Source organism: Magnolia sinica, chromosome 12 (assembly GCF_029962835.1).
Source record: "Magnolia sinica isolate HGM2019 chromosome 12, MsV1, whole genome shotgun sequence".
NCBI lineage: Eukaryota > Viridiplantae > Streptophyta > Magnoliopsida > Magnoliales > Magnoliaceae > Magnolia > Magnolia sinica.
Window position 1 is genome coordinate 45,864,667 of NC_080584.1, and position 19,455 is coordinate 45,884,121.

The window sequence follows — 19,455 nt, forward strand, 5'->3', positions numbered from 1 at the left end:
TGGGGAGCTATATGTGAGAATCATTTAAACTTATTTTAAAGTTGTTTTATTACATATTCATTTCATACTAATAATGTTTTATTATAACTACAGAACGAAATGTTACAAATCCATACTAAATCTCAATCGGAGGACACTACACCATTAACAACAGACGAAGCATGTTTTAGGGCCCTTGGCTCTAGATCTGGCTACGCCCGTAGTCTTGGGCATGGGGAGGTGCCTGCATCGACCCATCGTATCCATATTGATTTAGATAAGGCTACGAGGAGGGCCAAGCAGGCAGAGGCAACGTCGGTTAAGCTGTGAGAAATAATAAATAATATAAAGACACGACAGACTGAATTGGAGGAAATGTTGCACACCCTCATGTCACAGCAACCTCAATCACATCCTCAGTGGTAAGTTGAATGCCATATTTAAATTATACAAGTAGTATAAAATAGTCACTAATAATATTTTATTTTAATAATTTTACAGATTTTTCTGCAGATTGGTGTTATCTTCCTAGGCCGCCCCACATTATCGATGATGCATATTTCTTTTTTTTATTATTCATTTTTATTGGACAATTTGAAAATGTGTACTTTTTTTTATGTTCTGGATAATTATAAATTTAATTATTTTGTTTGCTCTCATTACTTTTTATATTTCAATGAATGATGATGAATATTGATTAATACAGGTTATTTTGTTTGATTAAGCTAGTTCAAACAAAAAAATTGATGTCATTTTGTGATATGTAATGCTGACGTGTTAGCTTATCGTTAATATTTTTTGACAAGTTGTTAAGTCGGAATAATTAAATCATTAGCGATGCCTTATTGTTTTTGTCACTAAATAGAATTTGTGATATCGTATTTACGATATAATTGATGACGATCAACAATCGTCGTCACAAAGGAGCAACGACTTTATGATTTCTTTAGTAATAAGTGGACTCGTCGCAATATGTCTTTATTCGCGACGAGTTATATGTTTAGCAACATTTTATGATATGGTGGCGATGTATAAACTTGTCGCAAATAAGCTATATTTAGTGACAATTTATTAAGTCATCGAAAGTAATTAGTATTTGCAACAAAATTGGTGATAAGCAATACTCATCGTAAAAAATCTTTTGCGACAAGTGTGAGGTTATTAGCGACGATGAAAACTTGTCGCAAAACGTCTTTATTCGCAACGACTTTATATGCAATGGTGACGTGTAAACTCGTCGCAAATAAGCTTTATTTAGTGACGCTGTATTAAGCAGTCACAAATAATTATTATTTACAATAACATTGGCGACAAGCAACACTTGCCGCAAAAAACTTTTTGTGACAAATTTGGGTTTGTTAGCTATGACGAGGATTCGTCGCAACACATCTTTATTCGCGATGAGTCTTATATTTAGTGACGATTTAATATATGCAATGGCGACGTGTCAACTCATCGCTAATAAGCTTTATTTAGCGATAATGTATTAAGTCGTCACAAATAGTTATTATTTGCAACAAATTGGCGACGAGCAATACTCGCCGTAAAAAAAAAATTTGTGACAAATTTAGGTTTATTAGCAACGACTAGGACTCGTCGCAATATGTCTTTATTCGCGACGAGTCTTATATTTAACGATGTTTTACAATATGCAATGGCGACGTGTTAACTCATCGTTAATTAACTATATTTTGCGACAAGTTATTAGTTCGTCGCAAATAGTTGAGTTATTGACGACGAGTTGCTGTTTTCGTCACTAAATAGAATTAGTGATGCCGTATTTGCATCAAACGTGGCGACGGGCACAATCGTCACTAAAAGTTTTTAGCGACGACGAGGACTCGTCACAACACGTCTTTATTCGTGACGAGTCTCATATTTAGCGACGTTTTACGATATGCAATAGCGACGTGTCAACTCGTCACTAATTAACTATATTTTTTGACAAGTTATTAGGTCGTCGCAGATAGTTGAGTTATTGGTGACGAGTTTCCGTTTTCGTCGCTAAATAGAATTAATGATGCCGTATCTACATCAAACGTGGCGACGAGCATGGTCGTCGCTAAAAGTTTTTAGCGACGACTTGACTTGTTGCGAAAAGACTGAATTGTAGTGGTGCAAGCATCTTATTACAAATTATAGAGAACATACAAATCCAATAAAGAAAACAAAGGATATAGATATTAACCTATGTAAGCTCACTCGGAAATGCAGGATGAGATGATAACCAATGATGGAATCAACTGTGCCTAGTGGAAGGTTGGAATTAGATCATTCATTCTACGTACACCCTACAAGTTAGGTGATCCAGAAGTGGCCGTACGTTGTGAATTCTGCCTTGCTTAAATTCTTTGGAATTTACGTGTGTTTTGGGAGTGATTCAACCCAGCTGAGATTGAGAGAGAGATGCGACAGCTACCGAGATCAAATAGTGATCCCCCTCCAATCGTTTGCGTTTATTTTTATAGGAAAGAAATGAAAGTATAAGGACCATCTTCATCTTCAGTTCTTCGTAAGAGTATCATCGTGCCACTTATCCAAGCGTTTTATAGCAGCCTCAACCTGAAATCCAAATCAAACAAACTAGTGGTTAGTAGATCTTTACCACCCAACTCCTCTATACCGTGAAGTTAATATATCTTGGTCACGTGCAAACATGTTCATTGCTCATGCAACAGCAATCTCTACCTGTGAAGCTAAAGGCTTTGTGATCTAAAACATTCATAGGTAGGCCCTACAAATATTTTAACGGTGAGAATCATTGTCCCCATTTCTATCTGTAGTGTGGCCCACTTGAGCCTTGGAAATTACTCATTTTTGGGTTGAAGATCTAAGATTATCTCAGCCAAATGGATGAACGGTGTAGATATAATAGATACATCATTTTGAGGCCCATGTAACTTTGATCCCCTTTGAACCGTTCGTAGAACTCGGAGATGAGTAGCGTCAGCGCTCGTCTTGGCACGACACGTAACCACACTGGCTAGGTTGATGGTGTGGTACACCAGCCAATCCGCTTCCGTTGTAGCCATTGACGCTGGCTAATGGTCCGTGCTCTGTGGGCCTCACCATAATGTATGTGTTTTATCCATGCCGTCCATCCATTTATAAAGATCATTTTAAAGCTTGATCCCAAAAATGAGCCATATATAAATCTCAGGTGGACCACACCACAGATAGAAGTGGGGACAATGATTCTCACTGTTAAAATATTTGTAGGGCCCACCGTTCATCCCATGACCTGGATGAGCATGCCTCCGAAATCTTAGATAGTCAAAGAAACCAGCCCATCCATATGGTGATCTATGAGTAGATGGTCAGGGGAAGAAGTATGCCAATGGTTTACATTAAATGTAGGAAAAATGAAAACATGGAACATTAGAAACTTAAAGCTTCCAATGGCCTCACATGGATGGAATCCTGAGCGACACCAGCTATAGCTGGCAAGGACCTTGAAATACTTCTTTACTTGGCTGGGCTGGGCAAGGTCTAACCCAAGCCGGCCCACCTTGGCCAGGGTGGGTTGATCGTCATCAAGGACTCTGGTTGGACGTGAGACTTAAGTTTTGGTTTAGCATCGACCCAATTGCGACACAGCTGGTTCAGAAAGACGATGATCATGATGATGATAAACAGATAGACAGATATTTGGCTTCTACTCTGAGGAAATTCCATTCATCCAATCTAATAGAACATCGAAAACGGGTGCAGGATTTGGACCGTTCTCCTAGTGGTCTAAACCATGGGTGGACCATCTCAAATAAAGGCCCATTCATGAGGTTGGAAAGTTGTATAGCTCCTAATGTACTTGTCAATGTATTATCTTCATTTGAAGGTATAGGAAGCCCATGAACTCATTTTCAACTATATTGAGGCCTATTTTGGAGAACAAAACACAATATTTGAGGGTGATTTGATTAATCAATGTGGAGAGGGACTCATTTGATAGTCATGTTTTTACTTGTCGGATGGTTAAAAATGAAAAAGATCAGATGGTGTTATTTCAAATAACAACTGTCCTCAAATTAGAGGATATGATTATCTGATTTTTACCTGTAACCTAGATCAATGGTTCCCTCAATTTAGTCAGTTTAAATGGTTTAACATATGCATTGTACCATTTTCAAGTACTTATCTATTAAGGATTATTCACACCAAAGTATCAAATAACTCCCGTGCAAGGAAGATTGTATAGACATCCTTGATTAATTAGACTTGGCTGATCTGTGTACACCATTTCCTAAGGACCTGTTTGGTAAAACTTATTTTCAGTACTAATTACTGGAGTAAGTTACATTCAATGATTTTCCCTCGTTCAGGCAAATCCAAGAAATTAAGTTCTTAATTTGGATTTTCACTAAAAAAAAATTCATTTTTTTTTTTTTTTTAAAGTTCTCTTTTCTTTTCTTGACTTAAGACTTAACTAGGAATGCAGGAAGTGATTTTTATTAAAATCTTTGCTCACTTTAGACCAAAATATCTTTATTTTGTTTTGTAAATGACAAGTTTACCCTCTATAAGTAACTCCCACGTAAGCTTTGAATTGACTCGTATTGGGGAACACTTGGCAAAGTTATTTAGGCCCATCATAATGTATGTATGTGTTATATCTACACCGTCCATCCATTTTGCCAAATCATTTTAGGCAAGGAGCCCAAAAATGAGGCAGAACCAAAGCTGAAGTGGACACTCCACAAAAGGCAGTGGAGACAATGACATCCACTGTTGAAACCTTCCTAGGGATCACCATGATGTTTTTTTATTGTCCAACTTGTGCATAAGGTCACACGGAATTGGATGAAAGGAAAACACAGATACTAGCACGATTGAAAACTTTTTTGGGACCTGAGAAGTTTTCAATGGTAGGCATTCCTTCCCCACTATTTTCTACCGTATGGTCCACTTGAACTTTGGATTTGCCTTCTTTTTGGGGTCAACCCCTAAAATGATATGACCAAATAGATGGATGGTGTGGATATAGCACATAAATCACATAGGGCACAAAACTTTGCCTTGATGAACTTTGTCATGTCATAAGGCACCATGGGTCTCGTAAAATCCTTTTTCACTTTCAAAAGTAGGGGATTAGGTGTTACCTGGGCAACATGTTAGTGGGTGTTACCCAGACAGTAGCACTTACCTTGATACATGTGTTATATATCCATGCTAGCATCAGTTTTTCTGAGTCATTTAAGGCTTTGGCTCCAAAAATGAAGCAGATCCAAATCTCTAGTTAACCACATAGTAGAGATTTTTGAATGTTGATAATGCCTAAATATTGCATATTTATCTTCTCAATTATATTACCTTTCATGGTATTTAAGTACTAAATTGATTCATTAATATATGTTTTTTATATATGAGGATATTTTGGTCCTAAAGATGAATACATGATTAAATGATGTTTTTAAAGCTCAAAAATAGGTCAAACTGAATGTAATGAAGAATTGAAGATTTTAAGAACAGTATTGAAGATTTCAAGAACAGTATTGAAGATTTCAAGTACCAAAGATCCAAGAAAATAAAATACAAAAGATAAAAAAAATCACACAGTACATGAATAGAAGGAATAGACGGTTCGGTCCCACCTGAAGTTGGTTCAGTCTGACCAAATATATATAGAATAGTTTAACGATAAATAGTGATTTTTCAAAGATAATTCGACTCAAAACTTAGGTCTAACCGAAGCCATATTCGGTGCCACCAAAGAAGAATTCGGTGCGACCTGAGGGAGACAAAGACTTTAGAAGAATATTAAAAAATTTGGCTGCAATCAAAAAACTACTTAGGTGCGACTAAAGTGATATTTGGTATGAGCGAATTATAATAAAAGTACATAAATTTGAAGTTGATTTCAAGTCAGTGTGGATTTTTTCTATTTAAATGAGTGCTTTAAGTTGTTCTAGATATGAATTAGAGCTTTGAAGAAAGACCTGTGGGTGGCAGAGCTTCCATGGAGTCATCCTTCTTCTTCAATTATTCAGTTCTAGTTTGTCTTTTAAGTTTTTTTTGTTTATTTTTATTATAGGATGTTATCCATGCAAGGCTAATCTTTTAGCGAAGGCTAAGGGATGAAGCTTGCAGTTAATTTCAGTATTTAGTTTATTAGATTCAATAACTATGGTTTGAATGATGATAGTAGATTTTAATAGATTAAGATTTTACTTTAAATCTTTTATATTGTTTCATCTTTGATCCATTGTCGAGTCCGGGCACATTATATGCTTGCAAGTACAATTACAATGCTTAATTAGAGAACATATCAATATATATATATATATATATATATATATATATATATATAATTGATTTATTGCTGCCTAAGGGTGCTTTAGATGATTTTGATTCCCTACAATTTAGATCTAAATGCTTCATGAGAGAATCATTCAATCGAAATCATGTGTTGTTAGTGCTAATGATTGGTTTAATAGAATTATTTTCTGATTGGATAGAATATGACTTCTGTTATGGGGAAATCTGAATAGGTTCAAACAGGGTCGTCCCAAGCCATCCGAACCAATTAATAGGGCCTCAGAAGGAGAATATCACGTCGGGCGCGAGTGAACCTCTGAACTACGACCCTAGGCTGGCCAAGACGAGCTCTCGTCCTCGTCCCCATCTTCATCCAAAGGAGGTTGGCCGAGCCGAGCTCTCGTCCTCATCCTCATCCTCATCCGAAAGAGCTTGGCCGAGCTGAGCTCTCGTCCTCATCCTCATCCGAAGGAGGTTGGCCAAGCCGAGCTCTCGTCCTCGTCCTCGTCCTCGATTATCCTCATTCTCATCCAAAGAAGGTTGGTCGAGCCGAGCTCTCGTCCTTGCCCTCATCCTCGTTCAACAAACTCAAACCTCGATGACTCAATTATGAATTCCAACTATAAGTATTCAGCCATGGATTCGGATAGGTCGAAATTCGAGCCCGGATGAAGATGATTCGAGGACCGAGCTGGGAAACTAGTCCAAATGTGGACGTGTCCGAAGATCACGCCCGTAGATTCGCTCCATTAAGACACGATGTGCTACACGATCCAAAGATTGTGGAGTATCTCCACGATTACAATATCCGCCTGATTGAGTAGATCATGCCGAGATTGACGGACATGATCCGCCCGACCCATAGGTATAAATACCAGGCGACCCCATTGCAAAAGGTACACAAGATCTCATACCCTCTCTTTACATTCATTCAACTTAGACCCAGATTCCCTACCCTAATGTAGGCATCGGAGGCTCCCCTGTTTAAGCTAGGGTCTCCTTTGCTCACCTTTCTATGTAAAATTAGAGTTTGTTCAAGGTTCGCAGCATTGAGTGGAGGGTGGTCCAAAATTTGACCTCAACATTTTTTGGCGCCGTCTATGGGAACTCAAACAAAAAGCTAGGTTTTATCAGAAATGGCGAGAGGAAAGAATAAGGTTATAGTGGTGGAGCCTGAACCTAGCAGACAATGTTAGTCTTCTTCACTATTACATACCGAATCGGCCCCGATAGGGCCATCCTAGTGGACTCGGAGCCAAGGAGGAAAGTATAAAGCGTTAAAAAATGAAGTCCAGATGTTGAGGAACGTAATCAGCCGAATGAAAGCGTAACAAAACTAGCAGCCACCTTTTAGCATGGTGGAAGCCACCCCGGCACCCGAGGAACGACCATAGTAAGTCAGTTCCCGGGTCAAGGGGTCCCAGGCACAGTCTGCACGAGCTCCTAACCGTACGCAGAATGCAGTGTCCCAGAATCGGTCCGCCTGAGTCCCGGAACCTGCTCGGGATGCGAAGCCATCCTATGTGTCCGCAACTTCAGCTCTGGCCCTCACTGACCTCCGCCATCGGCTGGAGAGGAGAAGACAGGGCAAAGCACTCGAGGCAGCAGAGGAACTCCGTGACCAGATCAAGACATTGCAGAAGAACTAGCAGTCTGCATCCATCCCAACTGCAGTCCAGGCAATGATGGAAGAGACTGAGCCTTCCTTCACTTCAGAAATCATGGATGAGGTGATGCTGCAAAGGTTCAGGATGCCTCCAGTCATCCAATATTCTGGGTCTAGAAACCCACCAGAGCATGTGGAGTCCTACCATTCGTGGATGCAGATCCAATTGGCCACGGACGCAATGATGTGTGGGGCTTTCTCGATAACCCTCTCCAGGGCTGCTCGGAGTTGGTATTAGCAGCTTAAGCCAAAATTGATTAGCTCCTTTGTGGAGCTCAGCAGATTATTTCTTACCCAATTCATCTTTAGTAAGAAGGGTCGGAAGCTGACTACTCATCTGTTCACCCTCAAGCAGGAGAACAAGGAGTCATTGAAGGACTTCATCGCCCACTTCAATGAATAGGCACTGTTAGTGGACGACTACAATGACAAGATGGCACTTTCTGCCATGTTCAGCGGACTCAGGGAGGGGAAGTTCGTCTTCTCAATTGGGAAGAATCTGCCGACTACTTTGGCCAAGCTCATCAGCCGAGATCAGAAATACACCAATGCCGAGGAGTTTTTCAACTCTCGAAAGAATGTCCAAGTTGTCGAGCAGTCGTCCAAGGAGAAGAGACCGAGGAACGAAGAGCCTCAGTCCTCTAGTAAGAAGCTAGATGATCGAACCTCTTGCAATCACCGACCGAGCAGGAGTTCTGAGAGCAAGTTCTACTCCTACACCCCCCCTCAACACATCTCCAGAACAGATCTTGTTAGATATCAGAGATCAGAAACTCCTGTAGTGGCCAGTTTGCATGAAGGCCAATGCAGGACAGCGAGACAAGCGCAAGTACTGCTATTTTCATCGTGACCATGGTCACAATACGAGCGACTGCATAGATCTCAAGGACGAGATCGCGACCCTCATCCGTAAGGGTCACTTGTGACGATATACTAAGGAAGAGAAGTCAGCTTGGAGAGAAGAACAGCTGAGCAAGACCGTGGAAGAACCGTTGAGATCCGCACTATCTATGGCGGTTCATTTGGTGGAGGCGACTCGAATAAGGCTCGTAAAGCCTATTCTTGGAGCTCGGACCCAGAGCATTACGTCCACTTGGCCAAAAGGCTAAAAAAAGAACTTCGAGTGAGCCCCTGCAGCTTGACCTTCAGCATCCACACGATGATGCCCTAGTGGTAGCTATGACTATATCTAACCACAAGGTTTACCGCATCCTGGTCAACACTGGAAGCTTGGCTGACATTATCTATTCCGAGGTGTTCGAAAGAATGGGGATCGACAGGTCACGCCTCCAACCTGTGAAGACCCCCTACAAGGCTTTGCCGGAGATAAAGTTATCTCCGAGGGAGCCATCTCCCTCCGCATGACAGTAGAGGAAGGGTAGCATCAGGTTACGCTTCTAGTGGACTTCCTCATCGTGAACATGTCGTCGTGCATAATGCCATACCGGGCCAACCTTCCCTTAAGGCAATGAGGGCAGTCATATTCACTTATCATCTCATGCTAAAGTTTCCCACCGAGGGAGGAGTTGGATACCTCCGAGGGGATTAGCGCGAAGCCCAGAGTTGTTATTCCGTGGCGGTAAGAAAGGGTTCGGTGAAGCAGGCCCTCACTGTAAATGTCCTCGACCCCAGAGCTCCTATAGAAGACTCCTCCACGGAGGATTTAGTGACTATCCCACTTGAAGAAGCCGACCCAAGTAGAACGGTCTTGCTCAGATCATCGCTGAATTCCGAGCAACGATCTCAGATGCTGGCTTTCTTACATTAGCACAAGGACGTCTTTGCCTAGTCGCACGAAGACATGCCGGGCATCTCTCCCGAGGTTATGGTCCACAGGCTGAATATGAACCCAGATCATAAATCGGTGAAGTAGAAGAGGAGGGTGTTCGACCCCGAAAGGTACTCGGGCATAATAGATGAAGTGTCGAAACTCCTCAGCATTGGATTCATTGAGGAAGTGCATTATCCAGACTAGATTGCAAACGTGGTCCTTATGAAGAAAGCCAATGGGAAGTGGCGGGTCTGTGTAGACTACTCAGACCTGAACAAGGCCTGGCCCAAGGATAGCTTCCCCCTACCTTGGATCGATCAGCTGTGGACGGTACAACCGAACATGAATTGTTATCCTTCCTGGACGCATACTCCAGGTACAATCAGACCGTAATGCATCCTCTAGATAAGCAGAAGACGACCTTCGTCACAAATAAAGGTCTCTACTGTTACCGAGTCATGCCTTTTAGCCTGAAGAATGCCGGAGCAACATATCAAAGGCTTGTGAACCAGATGTTTGCCAAACAAATCGGTCGGACCATGGAAGTTTATGTTGATGACATTCTGGTGAAGAGCGTCAAGGTGTCCGACCACATTGCGAACTTCAGCGAAACTTTCTCGATTCTTCGGGAGTACCATTTAAAGTTGAACCCCACCAAGTGCACCTTTGGAGTCGGCTCCAGCAAATTCCTCGGGTTTCAAGCCAGTCAGAGGGGCATCGAGCGAATCCCAAGAAGATTAAGGCGCTGCTTGACATGAGCTCACCTCGGACCACAAAGGAAATCCAATGCCTCATTGGTCAGGTGGCGGCACTATGTGGATTCATATCCCGAGCCATGAATAAGTGCCTCCCCTTCTTCCAATAGTTGAAGTGTCATAAGAAGGCCGAGTGGACCCCGAAGTGCGAGCAGGCGTTTCAGCAGCTAAAGCAGTACCTGAGCTCACCACCCCTGCTATCCAAGCCGGAAGAGGGCGAACCCCTATTCCTATACCTGACGGTCTCTGCCTCAGCCACCAGCTCTGCACTTATCAAGGACGTGGGGGGTAGGCAACACCCCGTCTACTATGTGAGCAAAGCAATAGTACCCGCCGAGACCAAGTACCTGAGCATGGAGAAATTATCACTCAACTTAGTCTTCTCAGTGCGGAGGCTGCGTCCATACTTCTAGGCGCATACTATTGTTGTCTTGACTAACTCCCCCCTCAAGCAAGTCCTTCAAAAAGGTCGAGGTGTCTGGTCGACTGACTAATTAGGCGATAGAACTTGGGGAGTTTAACATCCAATATCGTCCGAGAACTGCAATCAAGGGCCAAGCAGTGGCCAATGTCATAGCAAAGTTCACTCCTCCAAATGTAGAGGTGACAGGCGCGGGTGCAGAGGTAGTTCCCGTGGTCCTGCCATCTCTCCCACTTCTCCAGGACGCAGAATAAGACGGAGAGCATAAATGGATTCTTTATGTGGATGGGTCGTCTAATTCCAAGCGCGCCGGGGCAGGGATTGTCTTGGTCGCACCCGATTCAACCTCCATCCAATATGCTATCAAACTCAGCTTCAAAGCCTCCAACAATGAAGCAGAGTACGAGGTCTTACTGGCTGGACTCAGATTGACAGCTAGTTTGGGGTTCAATCTCTTGAAGTACGATGTGATTCTCAACTTGTTGTGAACCACATTTCTACCGAGTATGAGGCCAAGAAGACTAGAATGGTGGCTTATCTCGCCGAGGCCTAAAAGCTGATGGAAAGGTTTTAGAGCTACATCATCAATCAGATTTTGAGGATGGACAACTCTTGGGCCGACAACCTAGCAAAGCTAGCCACGGCCCAGAAAAAAAGATTCCTAGAATCATTCCTGTGGAATTTTTGGATAGTCCGAGCATCGAACAGGCTAATTAAGAAATCGTCTATCTAGTGGAGACCACTCCGAGTTTGATGGACCCGATCTATGACTACCTCACATCTGGTGAGGTCCCCTAAGACAGACTAGAGGCTCGACGTCTGAAGGTTAGAGCTGCACGATACATAGTCTTGGACGGAATCCTATACAAGAAGGGGCATTCACAGCCCTACCTCAGGTGTCTACCACCCGACGAAGCAGACTACGTGATCCAAGAGACTCATGAGGGAATCTGCGGAAATCACTTTGGCGCCTGTGCCTTAGCTCTGAAGATACTTCGTTAGGGGTACTTCTAGCCGACTATTCGAGAAGACTCCAAAAACTATGTCTGGAGGTGTGAAAAATGTCAGAGGTTCGCTGTTGTGCCGAGGCAGCCTGTAGAAAGGATGACCCTTATGAGCGGGTCATATCTGTTCGCTCAGTGGGGGATCGACATCATCGGGCCTCTTTCCACTAGAAAGGGATATGTCAAATTCGCTATTGTGATGGTCGATTACTTCACCAAGTGGGTCGAGGTCGAGCCTGTGGTAAAGATTACAGAGTAGAAGGTGTTCGACTTTGTCTGAAAAAATATTATCTGTCGGTTCATAATCCCAGACACCATTGTCTTTAACAACGGGAAGCAGTTCGATAACGATAGATTCCGAGGCATGTGTATGGGGCTCGGCATCTTAAATGCATACTCCTTGCCTTATCATCTACAGTCTAATGGGCAAGTGGAAGCAGTGAACAAGGTTATCAAGCACCACCTCAAGACGAAGTTAGAGAAAGCCAAAGGTAACTGGGCCGAGGAGCTCCCAATTGTCCTTTGGGCCTACAAGACTACAGCTCAGTCATCTAATAGGGAGACTCCGTTTTCACTATCTTACGACTTGGAAGCGGTCGTCCCAGTCGAGATCAGCCTCCCCACAGCTTAGATTAGAAACTACCAGGATGGCCAGAATATCGAGCAAGTTGCAACAAGCCTTGACTTGCTCGGAGAGGCCAGAGACGTCGCCAGACTCTGAGTCGCAGCTCGACATCAGCAAGTGACATGATTCTACAATTTCAGAGTCAAGGCGAGGCGATTTTGGCCAGGGGACCTAGTTCTCCGCCCTGTCTTCTAGAATACAACAGAATCGGGGGCTGAGACTCTCAGACTGAACTGGGAAGGGCCTGATCACGTAGTCAGATCAACGAAGCCAGACTCCTATCACTTGGAAGATCTCAAAGGGCATCAGCTCCCTCACCCCTGAAATGTCGAGCACTGAAAGATCTACTATCCATGAAAAACTACTGGCCATTTAAGGCCCTCAATGAATGTATGGCTTGGATCTACTAGCCTATTAAGGCTCTAAATAAAAGCATCTTTCCTTCTACATGGTCTGCCCATTCAATTTATCTACAACAAAAGAGTCACCTCTCGTAAGCAGAAGTGAACTTAACGGACCGATCCCTTAAAGAAGAGGTCAGCTCGTTGATTCATGAAAAACTAAAAAAGGATCACCTCTCATATGCAGAGACGAAACCCGTAAATGAACTGATCCCTTAAAGGATGGGTCAGCTCATCATGTGTTAAAAATCTACAAAACGACTAAGTGTCGCACACCATTCATGGAAAGTTGACCCCTCAAGGGGTCGGCTCTCAACATTAACAAATCATCATGCAACAATCAACATAAAAAATTACGCCCTCAGCAAAGGGTTAAAAAACCATCATTTACCCAAAAAATTATCATCATCCCATGTAAGATAAAAAAGTAATATAAAGTATGTCACTCCCTCCAAGCAGAGAGACCAGCCGCCAAGCTGGGGGGCTGAGTGTCAGGGGTGGCTTTGATGATAGGGGGGCATTCTTGGGCTCCTTAAGTATGGCTAGTTCAGCATCCTCGGCCTCGTCCGCAGCTAGAGCGTTTAGGTCGATGCCCTGGTAAAGCTCTCAGACCTCAGCAAGGCAGGTGTCGAAGCCAGTGTTATAGCCAAAGAGATACAGTTTAGCTAACTCTCCAGCCCTCTCCGACGACTCTTTATACTCTGCTACTGCCGCAAGAGTCTCAAACTCCCCTCGCTGCTTCTCCAGCTCCGCAGTAGCCCAGGCCTCGATAATAGACCTCTGCTGAACCAATCCCTTAGCCCCTTCGTGCTTTGCCCTCGCAAGGTCTTCCGTGAGTTACACGCTCTCCCCGTCCATGCATTCAACGGAGGCATCCAGGTGCTCAACGACCTCCCACAGGCGCTCAACGACCTCCCACAGGCGCACGACTTCGGGATTGGCCACATCCAACCGAGCTTAGAGTTGATTGACCTGACTGTAGAGCCAGCTCCCTTGCTCGGCCCTCATCTGTAGCCCTCTTCAGCTCCTCCCGTTCGGTAGTTGAAGCCTCCAGAAGCTTTCCGAGCTCAGCCTTCTCCACCTCAAGCTCGGCCTTCTCCGCCTCGAGTCAGTCCATCTCCTTCAATCTTTCCTTGACCTCCACCATCATCAGTAGTGACTAGTAGCAGACTTTTGCATAGTCGTTCATGAACTTGGTGTAGTTGCGGGAGAGGGTGCTGGCTAGCTCAACTCTGGTACATGTTTTTTCGCCCAATCATTTAGCAAAGCCATGTGGTAACTAGGAGGGAAGATCTTTAGAGGAGTGGGATCAACAGCTTGTCCGACTCTGCTGGCCTCGGAGGCTTGAGTTATAGCCCTGGGCGTGGTAGCGTATTCGACCAGGGCGTCAGTTCTGCCGGCCAGGAAGTCGGCCTCGGCAGCAATGAGGCGGGCTACAGAACAGGCGAGGACGTCGGCATCGAGAGTCTCCCCAACAACTTCTACCCCTATCCCAGGGGGCCCAGTAGGGAATGGGGGTGGAACCTCGGAGGCTTGCCTCTCTGGAGTCGGAGTAGAGATGGTGATAAGCTCGGCTCCGACAGGGGCCTCCGGGGCTTGCGGTTTAGGGGCAGGGGTCGGGGCTGGGACGGGCACTGCTTAAGTTAGGGCAATCTTGATTCGGAAGTCTTCATCTTCTTTACTGTCACCTTAGTCCTCATCTCATCAGCGAGGACCACACTCATTGGAGGGCAAGGTACCACCGGCCTCCTCCTTTTCGAGCCGCCTGCTTCCATTCCTACCCAAAAAGAAATAAAATCAGCCTAAGAGAAATCGACAAAAGAATAACGGATAGTCTTTAAGGACACTTTCCCAAAGCAAAAAGATGAGGAAGGAATCTGTAAAAACCAGATGACACTAGGTTCTCCCCGCTAATGAGTTCAAACCAAATGCGCTGGTCTTCGGCGAGCACTCTGGATCTAGCTACTTGAGCCTTCTGGAGAGGATTGAGATCAGGGGACCCCTTCAGTTGGACTACAAGCAGAGGCAGAATACAAGCTACAAAACACAAAAAGACAAGTCAGATATATAGAGTGTGACAAAATGAAAAGTGCCTAATCTGGGTTGGTGAACTTGGTAGGGACCCGGGCCCGTAGTCTACCCAGCTTAGAGGTCGGGGCCTCCCACTCTCTCGAGGCCCAAAACCACTTCCCCTTCCAATCTTTGTTGGAAGTGGGGAGTTGGGTTACCAAACCCGAGGTACATGGAGGTCTGGTAGAGAAGTAATGTCAGGACGGTTCGTTCCCGTCGTACTTAGCCATGTACAAATACAAGAACTCGTCCGACGTCAGCCTTTGATTCTTCACCCGGTTCCAAATGATGAATGTAGAGATAATGATTCACCAAGCTTTCGGGGCCAGCTAGCCCAGGGCCACTTTTAGTTGTGTAGTAAGCTCGCGCACAAACGGATGGATGGGAAGTTGGAGCCCGCTCTGAAGGGCGCCTGTAAATATAACAATCTCCCCCTCGGCAGGGAGACCCGCTTGATCAGTAGGAGAAGGAGCTCGGATGTGCACTGAATCCGGGATTTGGTAGTCTTCGCGAATTTAGGCCATCTCGGACTCGACCAGAACCAAGCTCTTGGGGACCAATGGCTTTGGTCTGCCTCCCGATGGGCCTGCCTTCGACCGCCCCACAAGATCTCTAAGTGCCCTCTTCGGCCTCTTACCTTGGCTTTCAGTCCTCGGACCTGCGGTTCTCTGGGCCGAGGGGTTAAGCGGTATGGCCTCAAAGGGACCTTCAAAGTCCCCGAGCCCTGAGACGGTAGTCCTCAGTTTGGAGTTGGCCTCCGCTCCTCCGATCTCCTCAACTTCATCAGAGTTGCTCGACATAGTAAAAGGAAAAGTTAAACGATGAAGACTCACTACGCTAAAGGCAATTTGCTTCGACAGGAATTCCCTCTACTCTGGGGGCCTTCTCTAAGCAAAATCTCTTTTCCTATGACGAAAACCCTTTATTCGGTGGCAAAAACCTCTTCTCTGGCTATCAAAAACCTTTTATCTGGTAAGGAAAGACCACTTTCCGATAGAGGTGATTCGAAAAGAGCAAGGGAATAGGAAGCAAGAGAGCTAGAATGCAAGAGAAGGAGAATGTGAATGAGAGCGAGAGCGGTTTATATAACCCTCCCATCACTCAGCGTCATCATTGCGGACAGTGGCCCTAAAGCCGAGGTAGCTCAGCACTACACCAGGGAACACGTGGAGGGAGTTGATAAGCTTGAGTCTGCGTTCCTAGGTCCAAGTCTCATCAATATTAAATGCTATTTATGAGCAGGCAACCTCTCGCCTTTCTATGAGCTCGTGGCATCGTTTCCTCCACTCCACCAATTATAAAATATAATCGTCGCCATGTGTAAGACCCATATCATAGTCCGTACCATTCCTTAGGCTTCCGCAATCCTCCCTGTTAAATTTCGGCAACCCTCGACCCGTATCCGACATTTGCGCGCGATCCTAAGCCAGATCTTGTATACCGAAGTTAGCTTGATCCGAAACTTGTATCATAGCGACCGCGCCGTCGCTGCTGTTCTAACGCCGTGACTCACACATCGATCCGATACCCAAGCTAGGAGATGTGGGCCTGCGTTCAATCTGAAGAAACGCCGCATGTTGCGAACTTTAAGAAAATCTCTACGACATGTCACATCAAATCAAGTCAAGTACACCACCTTACCTCCATGCCACCTCACCCAACAACAAGTATAAGTGGCCTCTCTCTCTTTTCCCACAAGTCAACCCTCTCTCTCCCCTCACCACTCCTCTTTTACACATTTTCAAACAAACCCATATCTTTCCTTACAACCACCACATCACCTCATCACTTTGACCCATTACTTCCGTCTCTCTCTTTCATTCCATTTCCTCACTCTCAAGCAACCAAAATTCCAAACGTCCAAGCCTTCCCAAGCACTCTCCCCAAGCTTTCTCAAACCACAAGTGTGGCCCACCCTCTCATCTCTCATCCCCACCATCAAAACTCCATCATCCACTGTTAAAAGTTGAGCATAGGAGCATACAAGCCTAAGAGAGCAAGGAGGCTAATAAGGTGGGTGATTTACCATTGATCTCAAATTTTGGCACCACTTGTTGTGGGACCCACATGATGTAAGCATTGTTTAAGGGAGGGCCCATTAGTGGTGGGGTCCCTCCCCTTTTCACGTCTCTCTCTCTCTCTATCTCTCTATCATGATTAGGTGGGCCCCACAAATATGTGTTATATAAATATCCATCAACGGTGTGGCCCATCCTATTACAGGTGGTGGTCCACACCATCCATTTTTTTGGGGACTGTGGAGATCCCCACACTGACATACACTATAATATATTTATTATATATTATATTAATATTATATAAATATATATTCATGGCGGGCCACATCCACGTGGGACCCACCGTGGTGCTTGAGTTGCATGCAGACCGTCCAACGTCCAGGGACGTTGGATGTGGATCCACCATGAGGCACTGACGCTGGAGTGTACTAACCAGCTTTTAAAAAAAGGAAATGGTGGGCCACTCATGCAGGCCCCACCTTGATGTATGTACTTAATCCAAGCCGTCCATCCTTTTCCTCAGATCATTTTAGGCGTTGAGTCGAAAAACGAACTCAATCCGAATTTCTGGTGGGCCACAGCATAGCAAACAAAGTTTTCTACCATTGAAATATACCCTGATGTTGTTGTACACAAAAACTCATCGAATATTGGGCTTGATGGGTTAGTATTAAGCCATAGGAGCCGATGGTTGGGTCGGATCTACCTGATGTGGGCCCCACCTACAAAAAATTGTGGGAAAACGGTTTTTTAAAAAAATTAATGAATATATGCAGCAGCGCCTGCTGCTGCAGTGTTAGCAGGACGCTGCCGCTTGTGCGCCCGCGGGCGTGAAGGTGGCCAGGGAGATGGGTCCCACTTGTAGGCCCTACCGTGACATGCGTTGAACATCAACACTTGCATTTGGTGGGCCCCCTTAGGGCAGCGGGCCACCCCAAAAATCAATTGTATTTGGGACTCAGATGGCCCACACAGCAGGAAACAGTGGAATGAACGTCTGCCATTAAAACCCTCTTTGGGTCAGAAGTTTTGGATCATATGAAATTTGTTTTTACTCTTTGCCTAGGTCCATGTGACCTTATCAACAGGATGGGTGGAAAATAAACATTATGGTGGGCCCCAGGTCTGTGTGACCTTATCCAACAGGTTGGGTACAAATAAATGTTATGGTGGGTCCAGGGTCTAAGTGATCTCATCAACTGGTTGGGTGCAAATAAACATTACAGTGGGCCCCATGTTTTTGTGACCTTGTCAACGGGCTGGATGGAAGATAAACGTTGTGGTGGGCCCCACATGAGACCCACTGGTGTATGTATTGTGATCCACACCTTCCATTAGTGTGGGCCCCACCATAAGGTATGTACCTCATCTATGCCATCCATCCTTCCCATCCCTATGGGATCCACCATGATGCATGGTTTGCATCCAAGCCGTCCAACCATTTTTAGAAAAATCATTTTAAGGCTTGAGACTAAAAATAAGACCAATCTAGGATCAAGTGGACCACATTATAGAAAATAGTGGATTTGAACGTCCACCATTAAACCCTTAGAAAATTTAATGGTGAAAATCTTTATCACCACTTATATTTGGGTGTGGCCCATTTGATATACGCGTGGCCCATTGTTGAGGCCCACCTTGATTTGTATAAGGCCCATTGTTGAGGCTCACCTTAATAAATACACACACACACACACACACACACACACACACACACACATATATATGAGGCCCATGTTGTGAGATCATTGTGATGTATGCAAGACCCATGTACATGAGGCCCATTTAATGTATTGGAGGCCCATGGGTCGAGGCCCAGTGGGATGTACGTGAGGCCCATTATAACGTGATTCCACCATGGTTTATGTGTTGACCTTTATAGCGGGCTATGCCTTGGGAGCAATGATGGTTTGACGTCCACATTGTAAGGATAATGCTGGTTAAATGTCCGCATTATCACTCTTCCTAAGGCCCATGGATAGGCCCATACTTGTAGTGTGTAGGCCGTCTAGGCCCATCTTCGCTACGCACAGAGCCCATCACTATATAACATGCTTAGTATAGATCCATGATTCATGATCATATGCATCATATGTATGCTTAATATAAGGAGTGACTAATCATAGCATATGCCCTCGGGCAGATTGTTTATGGGCTCCCTGATATGCGGAGTTGCCCTTTATGAGCGCGCGGTATGCGCAGGATTTGTTGCATGTTTGGTAGAGTGATTCATGTACTTGCATTTGTGTGATTATGATTATTGTATGCCCTAGCGACATCAGGGCTATAGCCTTCACAGACACATCATGGATGACTGGATTGGATACCAAAAACACTATTTCTAGCATCGGGGTGCCATAGATGTCCCTGGGTGAAAATTCCTAAACCTGATGGTACCAGAGAATGACTCCAACGTTGAGACCGAGTGGATACATGAGCGCGCAAGGGCCGTATACCAGTAAGCCGCGTCTCCCACTATGTCGTGGTCGGTTG

General features: G+C 44.7%; 1 protein-coding gene across 1 annotated transcript in view; it reads right to left on the reverse strand.

The window, feature by feature from the left end:
- Window positions 1-2,145: 2,145 nt before the first annotated feature.
- The window catches only part of LOC131221298 (protein DETOXIFICATION 40-like), a 40,898-nt gene continuing 23,588 nt past the window's right edge, over window positions 2,146-19,455 (reverse strand). Inside the window, exon 7 of the mRNA XM_058216507.1 lies at window positions 2,146-2,541. Within this exon, the coding sequence (XP_058072490.1) occupies window positions 2,482-2,541 (60 nt within the window). The 3' untranslated portion in view covers window positions 2,146-2,481. The remainder of the gene's footprint in view (window positions 2,542-19,455) is intronic.